We start from the raw sequence: 16221 nt of genomic DNA, 5'->3' as shown, positions 1-16221 counted from the left end.
CAGCCGTCGTCTTGTTGTTAACCCCGGCCTGAGGTCTCTAAAGCTTCCAGAAACAACTCTGAACTCTGTTTTGTCCTCGATGTTGGCTGCTATGTGGCCTCTTTTTATTCTTCCCTCTATCTTCCCACTGTCAACAACACATCACACAGTAGGGACGGTGTCAACCGGGTATTGAATTGTTCCCGGTTTCTGCCAGACATAACACTGTGCACAACGACTGAAAAAGTTCAATTTTTGTTTAATCAAAAATTTCACAAGTCTTCTTGTTCTTCTTCTTGTTTTTTGTTTTCTCTCTCTCTCTCTGAAAACTCTGGGGGCAGCATGTGACAAAGACAATGCAGACTCCATATTTCCACAGCTTTGTGTGATGTGACAATGTGTCCGGCAGTTTGGAAAATGTCAAATAGGGAATTTGGACAGCGTGTTTGTGTGGAGCCTTAATCTTTTCAGCACACCATAATAGTCCATTTCTTTGCCGAGGTTTCACAGAATATTTACAGATCTGTGCTTTCGTATAATGTTATGGGCTCTTGACTAAATATGTGCATACTGTTAGCAGAAGAACACATGTTTTATTATGCTGTACATTACTTCTTTTGTACTTTTGGGATCGTTGTACATTATCATGCATCATAACGTACTGTACAAATGTACTTCATGGCTGTGCATGGTAATACAAAGCTTCCACGGGAGGTTTGGCTATTTTCGTCTTTAAACCTCATGTGAGGTGGATATTACACAACCAAGCAGAACGCTGCCGTCGTCCTATAATTATTTATTGCTACAATATCTGCACAGGACAATCACAGCATGGTCAAGGTCAGGGAAAGATTGTAGTTATGTTTAAAGAAAGCGCAGGGTGGTATTCTACTTTTTAGTTCACATGAAAAACCAGCAGTAAACTAGTCCAACCCTTAATACAGGAAAAGATCCACTGACATTTTAATAGTTTTTGGACAGGTCTATGATACACTGCTACACAGATAATACTTGCTGCTAGGATCGATTTATTGTTGGCTTTTGTTCAGAAATATGTCACGAGGATAATAAACCCTGTTTGTAAACTATGAGCCGGGTATTATACTACTGTACTTGCTTAGAGAGAACACTTTTACTGTATTAGACGATTAAGGCGGCGAAAATCAGATTGTGTCCAATGACGACAAAGATTTATTTCTACAATTTCTTCCCATATATGCATATATGTTGCCATGGCGCCGTGTGGTTGGCAGCCAGTTACAGTAACTCTGAATACTTCTGTGTTTTTAGTACTTTCAGTATTTTTGACGGGCTACTTCATGATATGACAGTGACCCGTTCTGAACAAAAGCCACGACAACTCTCATTTAGATGTGAGCTGTTATCAACAGGCAGTGCTATCATTATACCGTATACAGCTGAAGACAGCAGTTATGGTAAATAACGCTTAAACCTGGGCAGCTTCATTCCTTCCTGCACTGGCGTTGGCATTAAACTGGGTTCATGTGTTGCACAGTTGTCAAACAGGATGTGGTGAGCAGCTCCTCGGGATACTGGGCTGATATTTCAGACTCTGGAAAAAAAAAAGTGACTGTGGTTGCAAGTTGTCAGTTTCATACATATAAAGATTTCATGTAAACAAGACCCTGGGTTAACATCTTGTGTCATATTCAGGAGAAGCTTCCTGGTGGCCACTCTGCCATACAGTCTCAGCTTACAAAGTGCTGCACTGACTCTTGTCCCTGAGGCAAGATCTCCATTGCAGCCAAGAAACAGTGTAAATCTGTCAGAGTGGCATTTGGGTTCTTGGTAACCTCCCTGACCTGGGTTCTTCTTGCCTGCAGTAGTTGGTCAGTTTAGTTTGACATCCATCTCTACAGGAAGTGTCTGGTTAGCTCCACAGTTGTCCGTTTGTTAATGAGGAAGCCCAGACACATAATGAGCACATACACTTTTCCACAGCCGGACAATACCACACACATTCATGTGTATCCATCTGTCCGTCTGGATGTGTGTCTCCTAGCACACCTCCAAGTAATGGCCATCACCATGGCGACCAGGTGACCCATGCTAGCAATTAGAAAGACCCTAACAGGCTCGGTGCCGGTGAGTGTGCACAGATGCAGCGCATACATTATGTAAAAATGAAGTCCCCACCCCCGAGAAAGTCTCCAACGCGGGCCCCCCCGAAGCCGACAACCCCTCTTGCTCCTTTAATCTAACACATTCTTATCATCAGCCCCGCGTGGAGCCCGCGGAAAACAAAACACACCCGTCACGAGGAAGCCGCAGAACACAGAACAGAACATCCGACACCGAACATGAGGTGGGTAATACAAAGGAGAGTTGGGTAAAAGTAGGATACACTCACAAAGGAAAAGGCAGAAAGAGACAGAGCTTCAAATTTGTGGGTTTTTCTGACTTCATTTCCAATTCATGGCAACGGAAAAAAAAAAAAAAAACTCCCACTGTGCTTTTATAAACATGGCGGCACAGCGGTGAGTACGAGTATTAAACGTGATTGGCTTGTTAAAGTATAAAGACAATGGGGCTGAATATATGTGGCGCCGACGGTTGTTAAAGTCCAACTCGCACACCTGGTTTAAAGGCCTTTTCACAGATTTATGCAAGTGTGTCAGCTCTTTTCTTCTTTCTTTTTAAGGTCAGACTGGGAGAATATACGAGTGATTCGGTTTCATAGCTACTTTCTGTGGTCCAGCACCTCACCTGAGCTGAAAACCGGCCATGGAAAAGTTTTCAAACTCTTTTCCTCTTTGTTGTTGAATTAAAGAGTACCGTTTGTGAGAAAGTATACACTGATTTTTAAATCACCATTAACTGTGAGAGGTTAATTTTACGTTAGCATGGCCGGCTAAATAGCTTACTACCTATATTTGCAAGCGAATTCAGAGTTTAAAGGTCCAGTGTGTAGATTTTTTGGGGCTAATAAGCACTAACCTGAAATACAAGAACAGTCCTGCCGCTTTAGTTTAAAGCTTTCAAGTGGCAAGGAAGTTCATTTTTGCCTGAGAACTATTAGCTTTAGCTGAATCATTTATGTACACTTAAAACTGTTTTGCACAATTGGCTAGTACCGCCAAGGTAATGGGTTTCGAGCCTCCTACGGGCCAAATAGTTTCCCCTTTTTTGTAAAGTTGCTTTGGATAAAAGTGTCAGCTAAATAACTAAATGTCTAAATGTAAATGTTCTTATTTTACTATGAGTTTGCTGGAAATGTTTAAAAACTAGCACACATTAATTACATGCAACATTTGTCACTTCAGGCAACAAAAGTGGTGGCTATCAGCTAGAAATATACTTCGGTTTACTTCTGTGTTTTAGACCGTTACTTTTGTTTTTCCGTGACCGTAAACTTTACGTGTGCTGTGCAGGAGGGGAGTCCTTGACAAGCAAAGCAACATCAACTTACCAGAGAGTTTGTTCTGGTGCAGGAACTCCATCTGTAACCTTTGGCCAGCACGTTGGGCCAAGAGATACGGGGTGGAAACGGTCAGATCCCCCGTGGCGCACATAACATCTGCACCACTGAACACCAGCTCCATGGTCCGCAACACGTCCGGCAACACCACAGCTGCACACAGTGCCTGTAAATACACGAGATGGGTTAAAAGAGGATATGAAGAGCTTCTCTGTACTCTGACTTTGCTCTGTCTGCTATGATTCTAATGAGGTGTCAACACCATTTATAAAATTCTTCAATAATATATGCACAGGATAATACTGTGTATGTAATTTCAACATCTTTGTAACCAGGATCCTTAAGGCTGATTTTTAGTGGCCACAAATCTTTTTCATGCAAGTCCACCTGTCACTTAACGCTTCCTGGTGTGATAGACTAATAAAAAACTGAATGAGCGCAGTCGCGGCTCATTTCATTCCTAAGTAGCTTTCTATAGCTGGATTAATACCTTTAAAAATTTCACATCCTAGACAATGAACCAGCGAAAAGCCCTCGAAAATCGAGTATGGTCTCACTTCCTTGAGTAGGAGGAGAAGCTTGGTATTGGTCTGTGTATCTATGTGTGGATGGCGGGTTGATAGAGGACAAAGAGTCTATAAAGCGGCGTCAGAAAACCATATAAAGTTCAGAATTGAGTTTCGCCCGCTGATCTCAAAAGAGAAGTTAAAATAAGATCAAACTTTAATATACCCTGCGGGAATCATTAAATCGCTTAAAAGGAATAGAGCAAATAAGAACAGACAAATGGGCCATATTAAATATAATGAAACTAACAATTTCGAAGAGAAATGTGGGAACAAAGTCATGAATAACAATGAACTGAGCAAATAACAACAGCAGAGCATACTGAGGGAAATACATGGGAACACACTAAGCTTGTGACATATATACAACATAATAAATAACACATGCAATACGAAACATAACTCCAGTATGACAATTTAAAGAAACAGAGAAGTCAGCCTGTACCGCACAGTTTAAACATCAGTTTGCCGTTTTAAAATTTTAAAAATTGCGAAGAATGTACAGTGGTCCCTCGTTTATCGCGGGGGATATGTTCTAAAAATAACCCGCAATAAACGAAATCCGCAAAGTAAGTTTTACAATTATTATACATGTTTTAAGGCCGTAAAACCCCTAACTATACACTTTTATACACCTTTTTACACGCATTTTGTACAGTACTCCCTTAGTTAATCAGGACGCAGAACACATGTGCGGTTCTCCCTTAGCCAATTTAGGACGCAGAACACAATGCGCGTTCATACTGTACAGTAAGCTGTAAAAAAAAGCATGCAAAATTACACTAAAAAAATCTGCGAAACGGTCTCCAACCCCCCTGTTGTTTGCAATATCGCAAGGACTCCCGTTTCTTCAGCGCTCGTTTTGTTGTTATGCCTTTTACGCGATGCCACACGCTGTACAGTCGGGATGTTGACGGTCAGGAGGTCACGCGCAAGCCCAGAGAGTTTTAAAGTTCTTTTATTACAAGCGTTTTTTTTTTTTCCCTCTGGTGAAGAGTCTGCATGTGGATGGTTTTATTTTGAAGAGTACAGCTTTTGGCAAAAAATGATTGTGTATATGCGTGTGTCCTTTGGCTCAACGGCTCATCAATAACTAACTTTTTCCTCTAATCATAGACTGATTGTGTGTGTTTTGTTTTTGAGCCACTTTAAATGACTCTTCTCGTTTGTTTACTCCTCGAGCCGACTGCGTGTCACCGTTCTCTACGCGCCGTGCATATGTTAGTCGGTTTTTGTGTTATCCTTTGTTGTGCGTGCGCGTGGTCGCCTCTGATTTACCCCCTGTCCACTGCTTGTCGGGGACCGCTTTTGGGACGTTGCCGTGGGCGACCAGATGGCTTAATTGACACTTGTCAGTAACTCCCTTCACTGGGGGACTGAGCCAATCAGCACAGGCCAGACTTCTCAAACTGCCGCGCCCCCCAAACCATCACCAGTCCCATATTAACAGAGTCCAGCTTTTAGGGGCCCAGAGGACTGTTTGAAGGCCTCACAGGAGGAGAGCTGTTACAACTGAACAGCATCAAGCCACTGGCTTATTACATTCTCTCAACCTGAGAGTGGAAATGTGGTGTGTGTGTGTGTGTGTTCGACTCACTCCCGCAGTTTGACTGATTAAATTCTGTCAATTGCATGTATTTATGACGCCGCTATTGGCAGACACATTTCCGCGAAGATTCAAGATAGATACAGATGTCGCTAACTAAACTGACCCCGCTCGTGATTGGGCTCTGCATCCTTGGCATCACATCAAAATATCTTGCACTTGTTAGAAATGACTACCGTGCATTAAAACGCTGTATATGCCAGATATACGTTGTCTATTGATTGGTACCAAGCAAGGACGAGGCTTGTTTCTTCGTTCTAAGGAAGCATGTTCGGGGGGGGGGGATCCATCGTCACTTTGTTATTTAATCACAAAACCTCATTGATCAAGATCTGTTTTAAAGGTAGACCTGAGAGCCAATTACATTAACTTACTCACAGATGACCGTTGAGTCACACAAAGCCTTTGAGACACACTTGTTCAAATATTCACAAGCTTTAAAGATATCAGTAAGTTAGTTCAGAGGAACGAGCTCTTTACTTTAATTAATTTAGTAGCTTTTTTTTTCCATACTCAGGTGCAAACTACTAAACATCTGTTTTCTTCAGAGGAACTTTTATAGCAACCATACACAGCTTTAAATGAGCTCACTCCATGTGAAACCAAACGTTCCTCACATACAAAAATTTAAAACACAATTTTTGATTACACGAAAAACTACACCTGGGAAAAAGAATCTTGCCCCAGACAGCTGTGATTTTAGTGTTGGGCTAGGCGGCAACTCCGTAACTATTAAATGAAACCAATGTGGAAGTGCCCGAAACTGCAGTTCCTCAAACGTCCCACTTGAAGCTGGCTACAGAATGAGTCAGTCTCCATACTCCCCATGTTAAAATGTCCAACTTCCACAGCAGAAATAAACATGTTTACAGCCTGTTACAAAAAACTGTTTTGCGTCTCTATAGATAATTTCCCCTTCATGACAACTGATGAGCTGAATTTTATATAAACTCCCCTGTTCACAATTATCTTACGCTTAAAAGTTATGCATACTTAACAGCGTGATCGCTTTGATGACACGTGTAGTGCTGTTACAGATATTTGTTTGAGCAATCAGGCGTTATTTGGCCTGTCAGATCCGCATATGATCCGAGCTTTGCTGAATTTTTAGATTAGTCGGGAGGCAGAAGATGGTGACGTCTTGCCACCAACACTCTGAGGTTGAAAACGACTCTTCAACAACCTTGGCGACGTCACACACTGTCTGTTAATTTATACTGACTTGGAAAGCCTCAGGTGGCGCAGAAACTAACCTTTGCCATGAATTTATTAACCATCATAGTGTACATTTAAATCACTTTTTGCTCAGTTGATAAGTCACTTAATGTTTACAGACTGACTATATTAATGACAAAAATGGTTTTAATAAGTTACACTGATGGTTACAATAAATCTAGGAGGAAAAAGGTAGTTTCTGCACCACCTGAATGTTGCCTCCCAAAGTCAGCTAAATAACAGACAGGTTTGTGACGTCACCCACAGGTTTTTGAAGCAGCCAGTTTTCCAACCTCAAGTGTGGTGGCAATGTACGTCACCATCTTCCTGCCTCCCGACTAATCTATAAAAAATCGGCCAAAGGCTCGGATCATCTGCGGACTCTGATGGCCGGCCAAATAAACGCCTGATTTGCGTCAAACAAATTATCTGTAACAGCACTCCACTGCAATCAAAGCCGATCACGCTGTTAATTATGCATAAACTTTAAGCCTGTATTATATCTTGAACACGGTGGAGATGTTATATAAAAATTCAGGCCTCAGTACAGTTTTCATGAGGGAATGAGGGAAATTATATATAGAGACCAAAACAGTTTTTGTACCAGGCTGGTAACTGTTTTTTCTGCTGTGAAGTGGACTTTAACAGGGGACTTATGGAGACGACTCGCTTCTGTAGCCCAGCTTCAAGTGGGAATCCATTGAGGAATGCAGTGGTTTTCGGCACTTCTCACCTTGGTTTCATTAATCCAGCCTTTCGGAGGTTGCCGCACTAGCCCAAGACCTAAATCACAGCTGTACCTGTGCAAGGTCTTCTTTTTCCCAGGTGTCGTTTTTTTGTGTACATCAATGTGTTTTAAATTTGTAATTTGTGGAACCTTGGTTTTGTTCACATGGAGTGAGCTCATTTAAATCTGGTAGGTTGGCTATAAAAGTTCCTCGAAGACAGAAAACAGATTTTTAGTATTTTGCCACCTTACGTACTGGAAAAAAAAAAAAAAAAGTGACAAATTAATAAGTTTAAAAAGAAGCTCGTTCCTCTGAACTACTTACTGATATCTCTTTAAAACTTGTGATATTTTAACAGAGTTGTGTCTCAAATGCTTGTGGTGATGTGAACTCAACGTCATCTTTTATGATGTAGTTAATGTCATGGCTTCTCGGTCTCCCTTGTTAAAACAGATCTTGATCATGCGGCTGGTTGTTGTGCGTGATTAAATAACAAAGTGACGATGGATCCCCCCCCCCGAACATTGCTTCTTATAAACGAAAAGAAACAAGCCTCGGTCTTGATCGGTACAAATTCAAATAGACAACGTCCTATCTGGCATGATACAGCCGTTTTTAATGCACGTAGTCATTCTACAAGTGGCTAATATACTTTTGAGTGTGATTCCAAGGATGCAGAGATCCACAACACGCGCGGGTGTCAGTTTAGTTTAGCGACTAATCTGTAATTAAGCTTTGAACTTACGCGCGAGAATTGTGTCTGCCAACTAGCGGGTCATACATACATGCAATCGTGGGACAGAAGTTACATCAGCAAACTGCAGGGACACGTGAGGTCGCACACACCACACACACACACCACACCATTTTCCACTTACTCAGGTTGAGCAGAATGTTAACATAAGCCGTGGTTGATGCTTGTATCGTTGTAACAAGGCTCTCCTCTCTGTGAGCCTTCGAAACAGTCCCTCTGGGCCCCTAAAAGCTGGACTCTGTTAAGAATGTGGACTGTGATGTCTGGGGGCGGCAGTTGAGAAGTCTGGCTGTGCTGATTGGCTCAGTCCCCAGTGAAGGGATGGTGTTGACATGACAGAGTGCTCAAGTTAGCCATCTGGTCGCCCGGCACACGTCCACAAAGCGTCCCGACAAGCAGTGGGACAGTGCGGGTAAATCAGATGGCGACCGCCGCGCACGCACACGCGAAAAGATAACACAAAACCGAGTAACCTATGCACGGCGGGGGGCGTCGATAACGTGCACGCCGTCGCTCGAGAGTCAAACAACAACGAGAAGAGTCAATTTACAGCTGCCAAAAAAAAAACACACACAATCATCCATGTGATTAGAGGAAAGAAAGTATTTATTTATGAGCCGTTGAGCCAAAGGACACACGCATATACCACAAACACTTTTTTGCCAAAAGCCTCTCTCTCAAAATTAAAACCATCCACATGCAGACTCTTTCACCAGAGGGAAAAAAAAAAAAAACGCTTTAATTAAAGAACCTTTAAAAACCTCTCTGCGGTCTGCTCGATGACTCCTGCCTTCTAAACAGTCGACTGTAAGCGGTTGTGCATCGCTTAAAGCATAACACGTCAAACGAGCGCTGAAGAACACTGGCAGTGCCTTGCGATATTGCAAACAACCAGGCGGATTGGAGACCCCAGATGAAACGGGGACTCTGATTTAGTGTTTGTGTCTAAGTGTGTGTGTGTTCATCTTTTATTATCACACAGAAAGCCTGCCGGATAAATTTTTAATGTGCCGCGAGATTCGGAGATTCGAGGCGTCAAGGATGCTGAGGGTGGCAACAATAAAACTTCTTTGCCTCCAAATCCATGGTGTGTCATTTAGAAGAAGCGGGATGATGTCAACCGCGAGAGGCCATCGCTGTTTAGTTGGTTTTTACCGTACCGTGGCCTCTTGGGTGGATGTGAAGCGCCGCCATAAAACACACTTTACTTTTACATTGTTCTGTTTACAGTTTAGGATTAGCTGACGCTTTTATCCGGAATTGTACAGTTGAAAGAGCTGGCAGGGGTTTTACTGCCTCGCTGTATAAGAACACACACACGAGTTGTTCGGGGCAGAAATCAAAATCAGCAACCTTCAAGCCACATTTGTAGAATATTTATGGTTTAGCATCTTACAAATAGTGTCTAATGGCCTAAAGTTCTTGTTGTGGAAAAGTATGACAATCCCAGGGAATAAATAAATAAATGCACTGTTTGCTTCGGAGTTTTTGTGTTGATACCCTCACTGGGAGGCGCCACAGTATGGAACTGTACATAGAGCTTGGATACTAGTATACTATATAGTTATTAGTAGTAATTCACTTAATATTTAACATTAACTTTTACATTAAAATTGATTCAATGACAAAACTCCAGAGAATTATCCTCTTAGCTCCACTGTGCGTTTTAGCACCTTTCGCTCGTTGTTTTGGTTTCAAGCACGCGACTTTACTGTTTTTGTTCCAACGCTCGCCCATTTTCAACGCAACATGGATCTGTTATTAGCTTTAAAAGCACGACTATGTTCTCGAGGGGGTGGTGGACAAAGCAGTGCTAGAAGTAGAGACTAATGCTGCTTAACCACTGTTTGCCAACACATTCACCATGAAAAGATTTAGGTTCGTCACGAACAAAGCAAACATGTTGGGAATCCAACAGTTTCTGAAGATCCTCACGTCTGATAGGTGTTTATCTTTGGGATAAACAGTCTCTTCGCCTGTGTCGGTTGTATTGTTAGTCGAAGGCTAAGTGGGCAGGTGGCGCTCGGTTGTTAATGTTACACACCTGCAGGTTTAGAACCAATTACCAGCTCATCTTTGCAGCCCGACGAGACCAGAGAGGCACCGGCACAGAGTGACAGTTTCAAGCACTGAAACTCTTTTTTTGTTGTTGGATAAACTGTCCTCGTGCGCCAAAACCGGTCCTCTGTGAGGTCCATTTAGCCACAGATGTTACAGCACACTGCAACACCATAGCTCTCAAACCTGCTAAATCAGCCAGAAGGTTTTGGATATTGACACCAGAGGGCGATTTCTAAAACTTATTCAGCTGTGAGCAAAAATGACTTCCAATTTAGTTAACGTTGATTACTTGGGACAATATCAAAACCCACAACTTCCAGACTGTGCTTCCTTATGCGCTATGGCTGTAAATTGCATTCAACCACGATCAAAGTACAGAATTTGGTGTCCGGTGTCATATCCATCACCATATTCACCCTGGGCAAGTGACAGGACAGCACTGGTGACCGCTTGTTAGACATGAGCGGTGCCAAGATAGATTTAGTTGAAGAAGATTTGACTTTGGCAGTGTATGTTCTTTTTTTTTTTAAATTTAGCATAACCAGTGCCAAAAAAAAAACAGTCTATTTACCGCAATTTGCACCAAGGAAAATATACTAGGGTCCAAACAAAACTTAAAGAGGATCCTTATACTATATACAATGTGTTGAAGTTTAATTTTTATTCATGTGGCCTATTTAGCCTCTTGAGTATAAACATATGGGATATACTGATATAACAAATGAGAGGGACCAAAAATATACAAAAACCACCGCAGTGGAAGCCTTTGACTACGAGGGATAGATCCATCATTGAAGCTGCCCTTAGGGGTTTCGAACAAATGCGAGGAGACACTGCCTCCGAGAGCTGCCACTGGCTTCTTTTTTTATTATTTTTAATGCATCTAGTATGGGGAGATGTAAAGAAACATGCTCCGACGTTATCCCCGGTGCTTTGGGGCGAGCAGTGTGGGCGGGAGACAACGAGGGTCCGTCGAGGCCCACGTGCATGCACTCCTACGCGGAGAGAGAGAGAAGCGAGCTAATGAGTGGTTGTTGCCTCTGCCACGAGTGGATGTCCACACGCTGGGGCTACAAATGAGCCGCTGTGGCCGGTTGGAGAGGTTCTGGGAGAAGCGGGCTGACCGCTTGTTTTGATACGCTTATTCAGGGGAATGGTGTTTTTTTTTTTTCTTCCTATTATATTTTCTTTGCAAACTGGAGCGCGATTCACACTGTGAAGTGATGCAGCGGCGAGGTTTTCTCCCACCAAAGAAAAAAAGATACTCCAATTTAGCTTTAGTTGTTACATGTGTGGATTGTTCCGCGTGTCTGACAAATGTTTATTGCTGGCTTATCCCCGTCCTCACTAGGGGGATAATGAATTTGATGTTTTTGGTCGTTTCATTCAATAGAGTTTAGAGCGCCACGCATGTGTGGCTGAACGAAGAAGGCCTCGGAGTGCACCCTTGTGTAGTTAGTTAAAATAAAAGCAGAATAACTAAGCGCATAACGCCACGACAGCAGACCCGTGTCCTTCGGTTCACCCCACATGTTTGCAGCGTCGTCTGTTGTTAACCCCGGCCTGAGGTCTCTAAAGCTTCCAGAAACAACTCTGAACTCTGTTTTGTCCTCGATGTTGGCTGCTATGTGGCTCTTTTTATTTTTCCCTCTATCTTCCCACTGTCAACAACAAATCACACAGTAGGGCGGTGTCAACCGGTATTGAATTGTTCCCGGTTTCTGCCAGACATAACACTGTGCACACACGACTGATGAAAAAGTTCAATTTTGTTTAATCAAAAATTTCACAAGTCTTCTTGTTCTTCTTCTTGTTTTTTGTTTTCTCTCTCTCTCTCTGAAACTCTGGGGGCAGCATGTGACAAAAGACAATGCAGACTCCATATTTCCACAGCTTTGTTGTGATGTGACAATGTGTCCGGCAGTTTGGAAATGTCAAATAGGGAATTTGGACAGCGTGTTTGTGTGGAGCCTTAATCTTTTCAGCACACCATATAGTCCATTTCTTTGCAGAGTTTCACAGAATATTTACAGATCTGTGCTTTCGTATAATGTTATGGGCTCTTGACTAAATATGTGCTCTGTAGCAGAAGAACACATGTTTTATTATGCTGTACATTACTTCTTTTGTACTTTGGGATCGTTGTACATTATCATGCATCATCAGTACTGTACCAATGTACTTCATGGCTGTGCATGGTAATACAAAGCTTCCACGGGAGGTTTGGCTATTTTCGTCTTAAACCTCATGTGAGGTGGATATACAAACCAAGCAGAACGCTGCCGTCGTCCTATATTATTATTGCTACATATCTGCACCGGCATCACAGCATGGTCAAGGTCAGGGGAAAGATTGTAGTTAGTTTAAAGAAGCGCAGGGTGGTATTCTACTTTTTAGTTCACATGAAAAACCAGCAGTAAACTAGTCCAACCCTTAATACAGGAAAAGATCCACTGACATTTTAATAGTTTTTGGACAGGTCTATGATACACTGCTACACAGATAATACTTGCTGCTAGGATCGATTTATTGTTGGCTTTTGTCAGGAAATATGTCACGAGGATATATAAAACCCTGTTTGAACTATGAGCCGGGTATTATACTACTGTACTGCTTAGAGAGAACACTTTTTACTGTATTAGACGATTAAGGCGGCGAAAATCAGTTGTGTCCAATGACGACTAAAAGATTTATTTCTACATTTCTTCCCATATATGCATTATGTTGCCGGCGCCGTGTGGTTGGAGCCAGTTACAGTAACTCTGAATACTTCTGTGTTTTTGTACTTTCAGTATTTTTGACGGGCTACTAATATATGACAGTGACCCGTTCTGAACAAAAGCCACGACAACTCTCTTTAGATGTGAGCTGTTATCAACAGGCCGTGCTCACATATACCTATACAGCTGAGACAGCAGTTATGGTAATAACGCTTAAACCTGGGCAGCTCATTCCTTCCTGCACTGGCGTTGGTATTAAACTGGTTCATGTGTTGCACAGTTGTCAAACAGGATGTGGTGAGCAGCTCCTCGGGTACTGGGCTGATATTCAGACTCTGGAAAAAAAAAGTGACTGTGGTTGCAAGTTGTCAGTTTCATACATATAAAGATTTCATGTAAACAAACCCTGGTTTACATCTTGTGTCATATTCAGGAGAAGCTTCCTGGTGGCCACTCTGCCATACAGTCTCAGCTTACAAAGTGCTGCACTGACTCTTGTCCCTGAGGCAAGATCTCCATTGCAGCCAAGAAACCGGTGTAATCTGTCAGAGTGGCATTTGGGTTCTTGGTAACCTCCCTGACCTGGGTTCTTCTTGCCTGCGTAGTTGGTCAGTTTGTTTGACATCCATCTCTACAGGAAGTGTCTGGTTAGCTCCACGTTGTCCGTTTGTTAATGAGGAAGCCCAGACCATAATGAGCACATACACTTTTCCACAGCCGGACAATACCACACACATTCATGTGTATCCATCTGTCCGTCTGGATGTGTTTCTCCTAGCACACCTCCAGTAATGGCCATCACCATGGCGACCAGGTGACCCATGCTAGCAATTAGAAAGACCCTAACAGCTCGGTGCCGGTGAGTGTGCACAGATGCAGCGCATACATTATGTAAAAATGAAGTCCCCACCCCCGAGAAAGTCTCCAACGCGGGCCCCCCCGAAGCCGACAACCCCTCTTGCTCCTTTAATCTAACACATTCTTATCATCAGCCCCGCGTGGAGCCCGCGGAAAACAAAACACACCCGTCACAAGGAAGCCGCAGAACACAGAACAGAACATCCGACACCGACATGAGGTGGGTATACAAAGGGAGTTGGGTAAAAGTAGGTACACTCCCAAGGAAAAGGCAGAAGAGACCGAGCTTCAAATTTGTGGGTTTTCCTGACTTCATTTCCATCCTGGCAACGGAAAAAAAAAAAAAACTCCCACTGTGCTTTTATAAACATGGCGGCACAGCGGTGAGTACGAGTATTAAACGTGATTGGCTTGTTAAAGTATAAAGACAATGGGGCTGAATATATGTGGCGCCGACGGTTGTTAAAGTCCAACTCACACCTGGTTTTTAAAGGCCTTTTCACAGATTTATGCAAGTGTGTGTCAGCTCTTTCTTCTTTCTTTTAGGTCAGAACGGGAGATATACGAGTGATTCGGTTTCACATAGCTACTTTCTGTGGTCCAGCACCTCACCTGCTGAAAACCGGCCATGGAAAAGTTTTCAAACTCTTTTCCTCTTTGTTGTGAATTAAAGAGTACGTTTGTGAGAAAGTATACACTGATTTTTAAACACCATTAACTGTGAGAGGTTAATTTTACGTTAGCATGGCCGGCTAAATAGCTTACTACCTATATTTGAAGCGAGATTCAGAGTTATGTCCAGTGTGTAGATTTTTTGGGGCTAATAGCCTAACCTGAAATACAAGAACAGTCCTGCCGCTTTAGTTTAAAGCTTTCAAGTGGCAAGGAAATTCATTTTTGCCTGAGAACTATTTGCTTTAGCTGAATCATTTATGTACATTAAAACTGTTTTGCACAATTGGCTAGCTACCGCCAAGGTACGGGTTTCAGCCTCCTACGGCCAAATAGTTTTCCCTTTTTGTAAAGTTGCTTTGGATAAAAGTGTCAGCTAAATAACTAAATGTCTAAATGTAAATGTCTTTTTTTACTATGAGTTTGCTGGAAATTTAAAAACTAGCACACATTAATTACATGCAACATTTGTCACTTCAGGCAACAAAAGTGGTGGCTATCCTAGAAAATACTTCGGTTTACTTCTGTGTTTTAGGCCGTTACTTTTGTTTTTTCCGTGACCGTAAACTTTACGTGTGCTGTGCGGAGGGGAGTCCTTGACGCAAAGCAACTCAACTTACCAGGAGATTTGTTCTGGTGCAGGAACTCCTCTGTAACCTTTGGCCAGCACGTTGGGCCAAGAGATACGGGGTGGAAACGGTCAGATCCCCCGTGGCGCATAACATCTGCACCACTGAACACCAGCTCCATGGTCCGCAAACACGTCCGGCAACACCACAGCTGCACACACGTGCCTGTAAATACACGAGTGGGTTAAAAGAGGATATGAAGAGCTTCTCTGTACTCTGACTTTGCTCTGTCTCTATGATTCTAATGAGGTGTCACACACCATTTATAAAATTTCTTCAATATATGCACAGATAATACTGTGTATGTAATTTCAACATCTTTGTAACCAGGATCCTTAAGGCTGATTTTTAGTGGCCACAAATCTTTTTCATGCAAGTCCACCTGTCACTTAACGCTTCCTGGTGTGATGACTATAAAAACTGAATGAGTGCAGTCGCGGCTCATTTCATTCCTAAGTAGCTTTCTATAGCTGGATTAATACCTTTAAAAATTTCACATCCTAGAATGAACCAGCGAAAAGCCCCCGAAAACGAGAGTATGGTCTCACTTCCTGAGTAGGAGGAGAAGCTTGGTATTGGTCTGTGTATCTATGTGTGGATGGCGGGTTGTAGAGGACAAGAGTCTATAAAGCGGCGTCAGAAAACCATAAAGTTCCGAATTGAGTTTCGCCCGCTGATCTCAAAAGAGAGTTAAATAAGATCAAACTTTAATATACCCTGCGGGAATCATTAAATCGCTTAAAAGGAATAGAAAAATAAAATAAGAACAGACAATGGGCCATATTAAATATAATGAAACTAACAATTTCGAAGAGAAATGTGGGAACAAAGTCTGATAAACAATGAACTGAGCAAATAACAACAGCAGAGCCTACTGAGGGAAATACATGGAGGGAACACACTAAGCTTGTGACATATACAACATCTATAATAACACATGCAATACGAAACATACTCCAGTGTGACAATTTAAAGAAACAGAGAAGTCAGCCTT

At 42.5% G+C, this 16221-nt stretch overlaps 1 protein-coding gene across 4 annotated transcripts in view; it reads right to left on the bottom strand.

The window, feature by feature from the left end:
- The window catches only part of arap2 (ArfGAP with RhoGAP domain, ankyrin repeat and PH domain 2), a 125604-nt gene that overhangs the window by 53072 nt on the left and 56311 nt on the right, over positions 1-16221 (bottom strand). For all 4 annotated transcript variants that reach the window (XM_027287736.1, XM_027287735.1, XM_027287734.1 and 1 more), the window contains one exon: positions 3410-3584. In XM_027287736.1, coding sequence (XP_027143537.1) covers positions 3410-3584 — 175 coding nt within the window. The remainder of the gene's footprint in view (positions 1-3409; positions 3585-16221) is intronic.

Source organism: Larimichthys crocea, chromosome XIV (genome assembly GCF_000972845.2).
Source record: "Larimichthys crocea isolate SSNF chromosome XIV, L_crocea_2.0, whole genome shotgun sequence".
Taxonomy (NCBI): domain Eukaryota; kingdom Metazoa; phylum Chordata; class Actinopteri; family Sciaenidae; genus Larimichthys; species Larimichthys crocea.
Note: the sequence above shows the minus strand (reverse complement) of the source record. Positions and strands in the feature narration are given on the sequence as shown.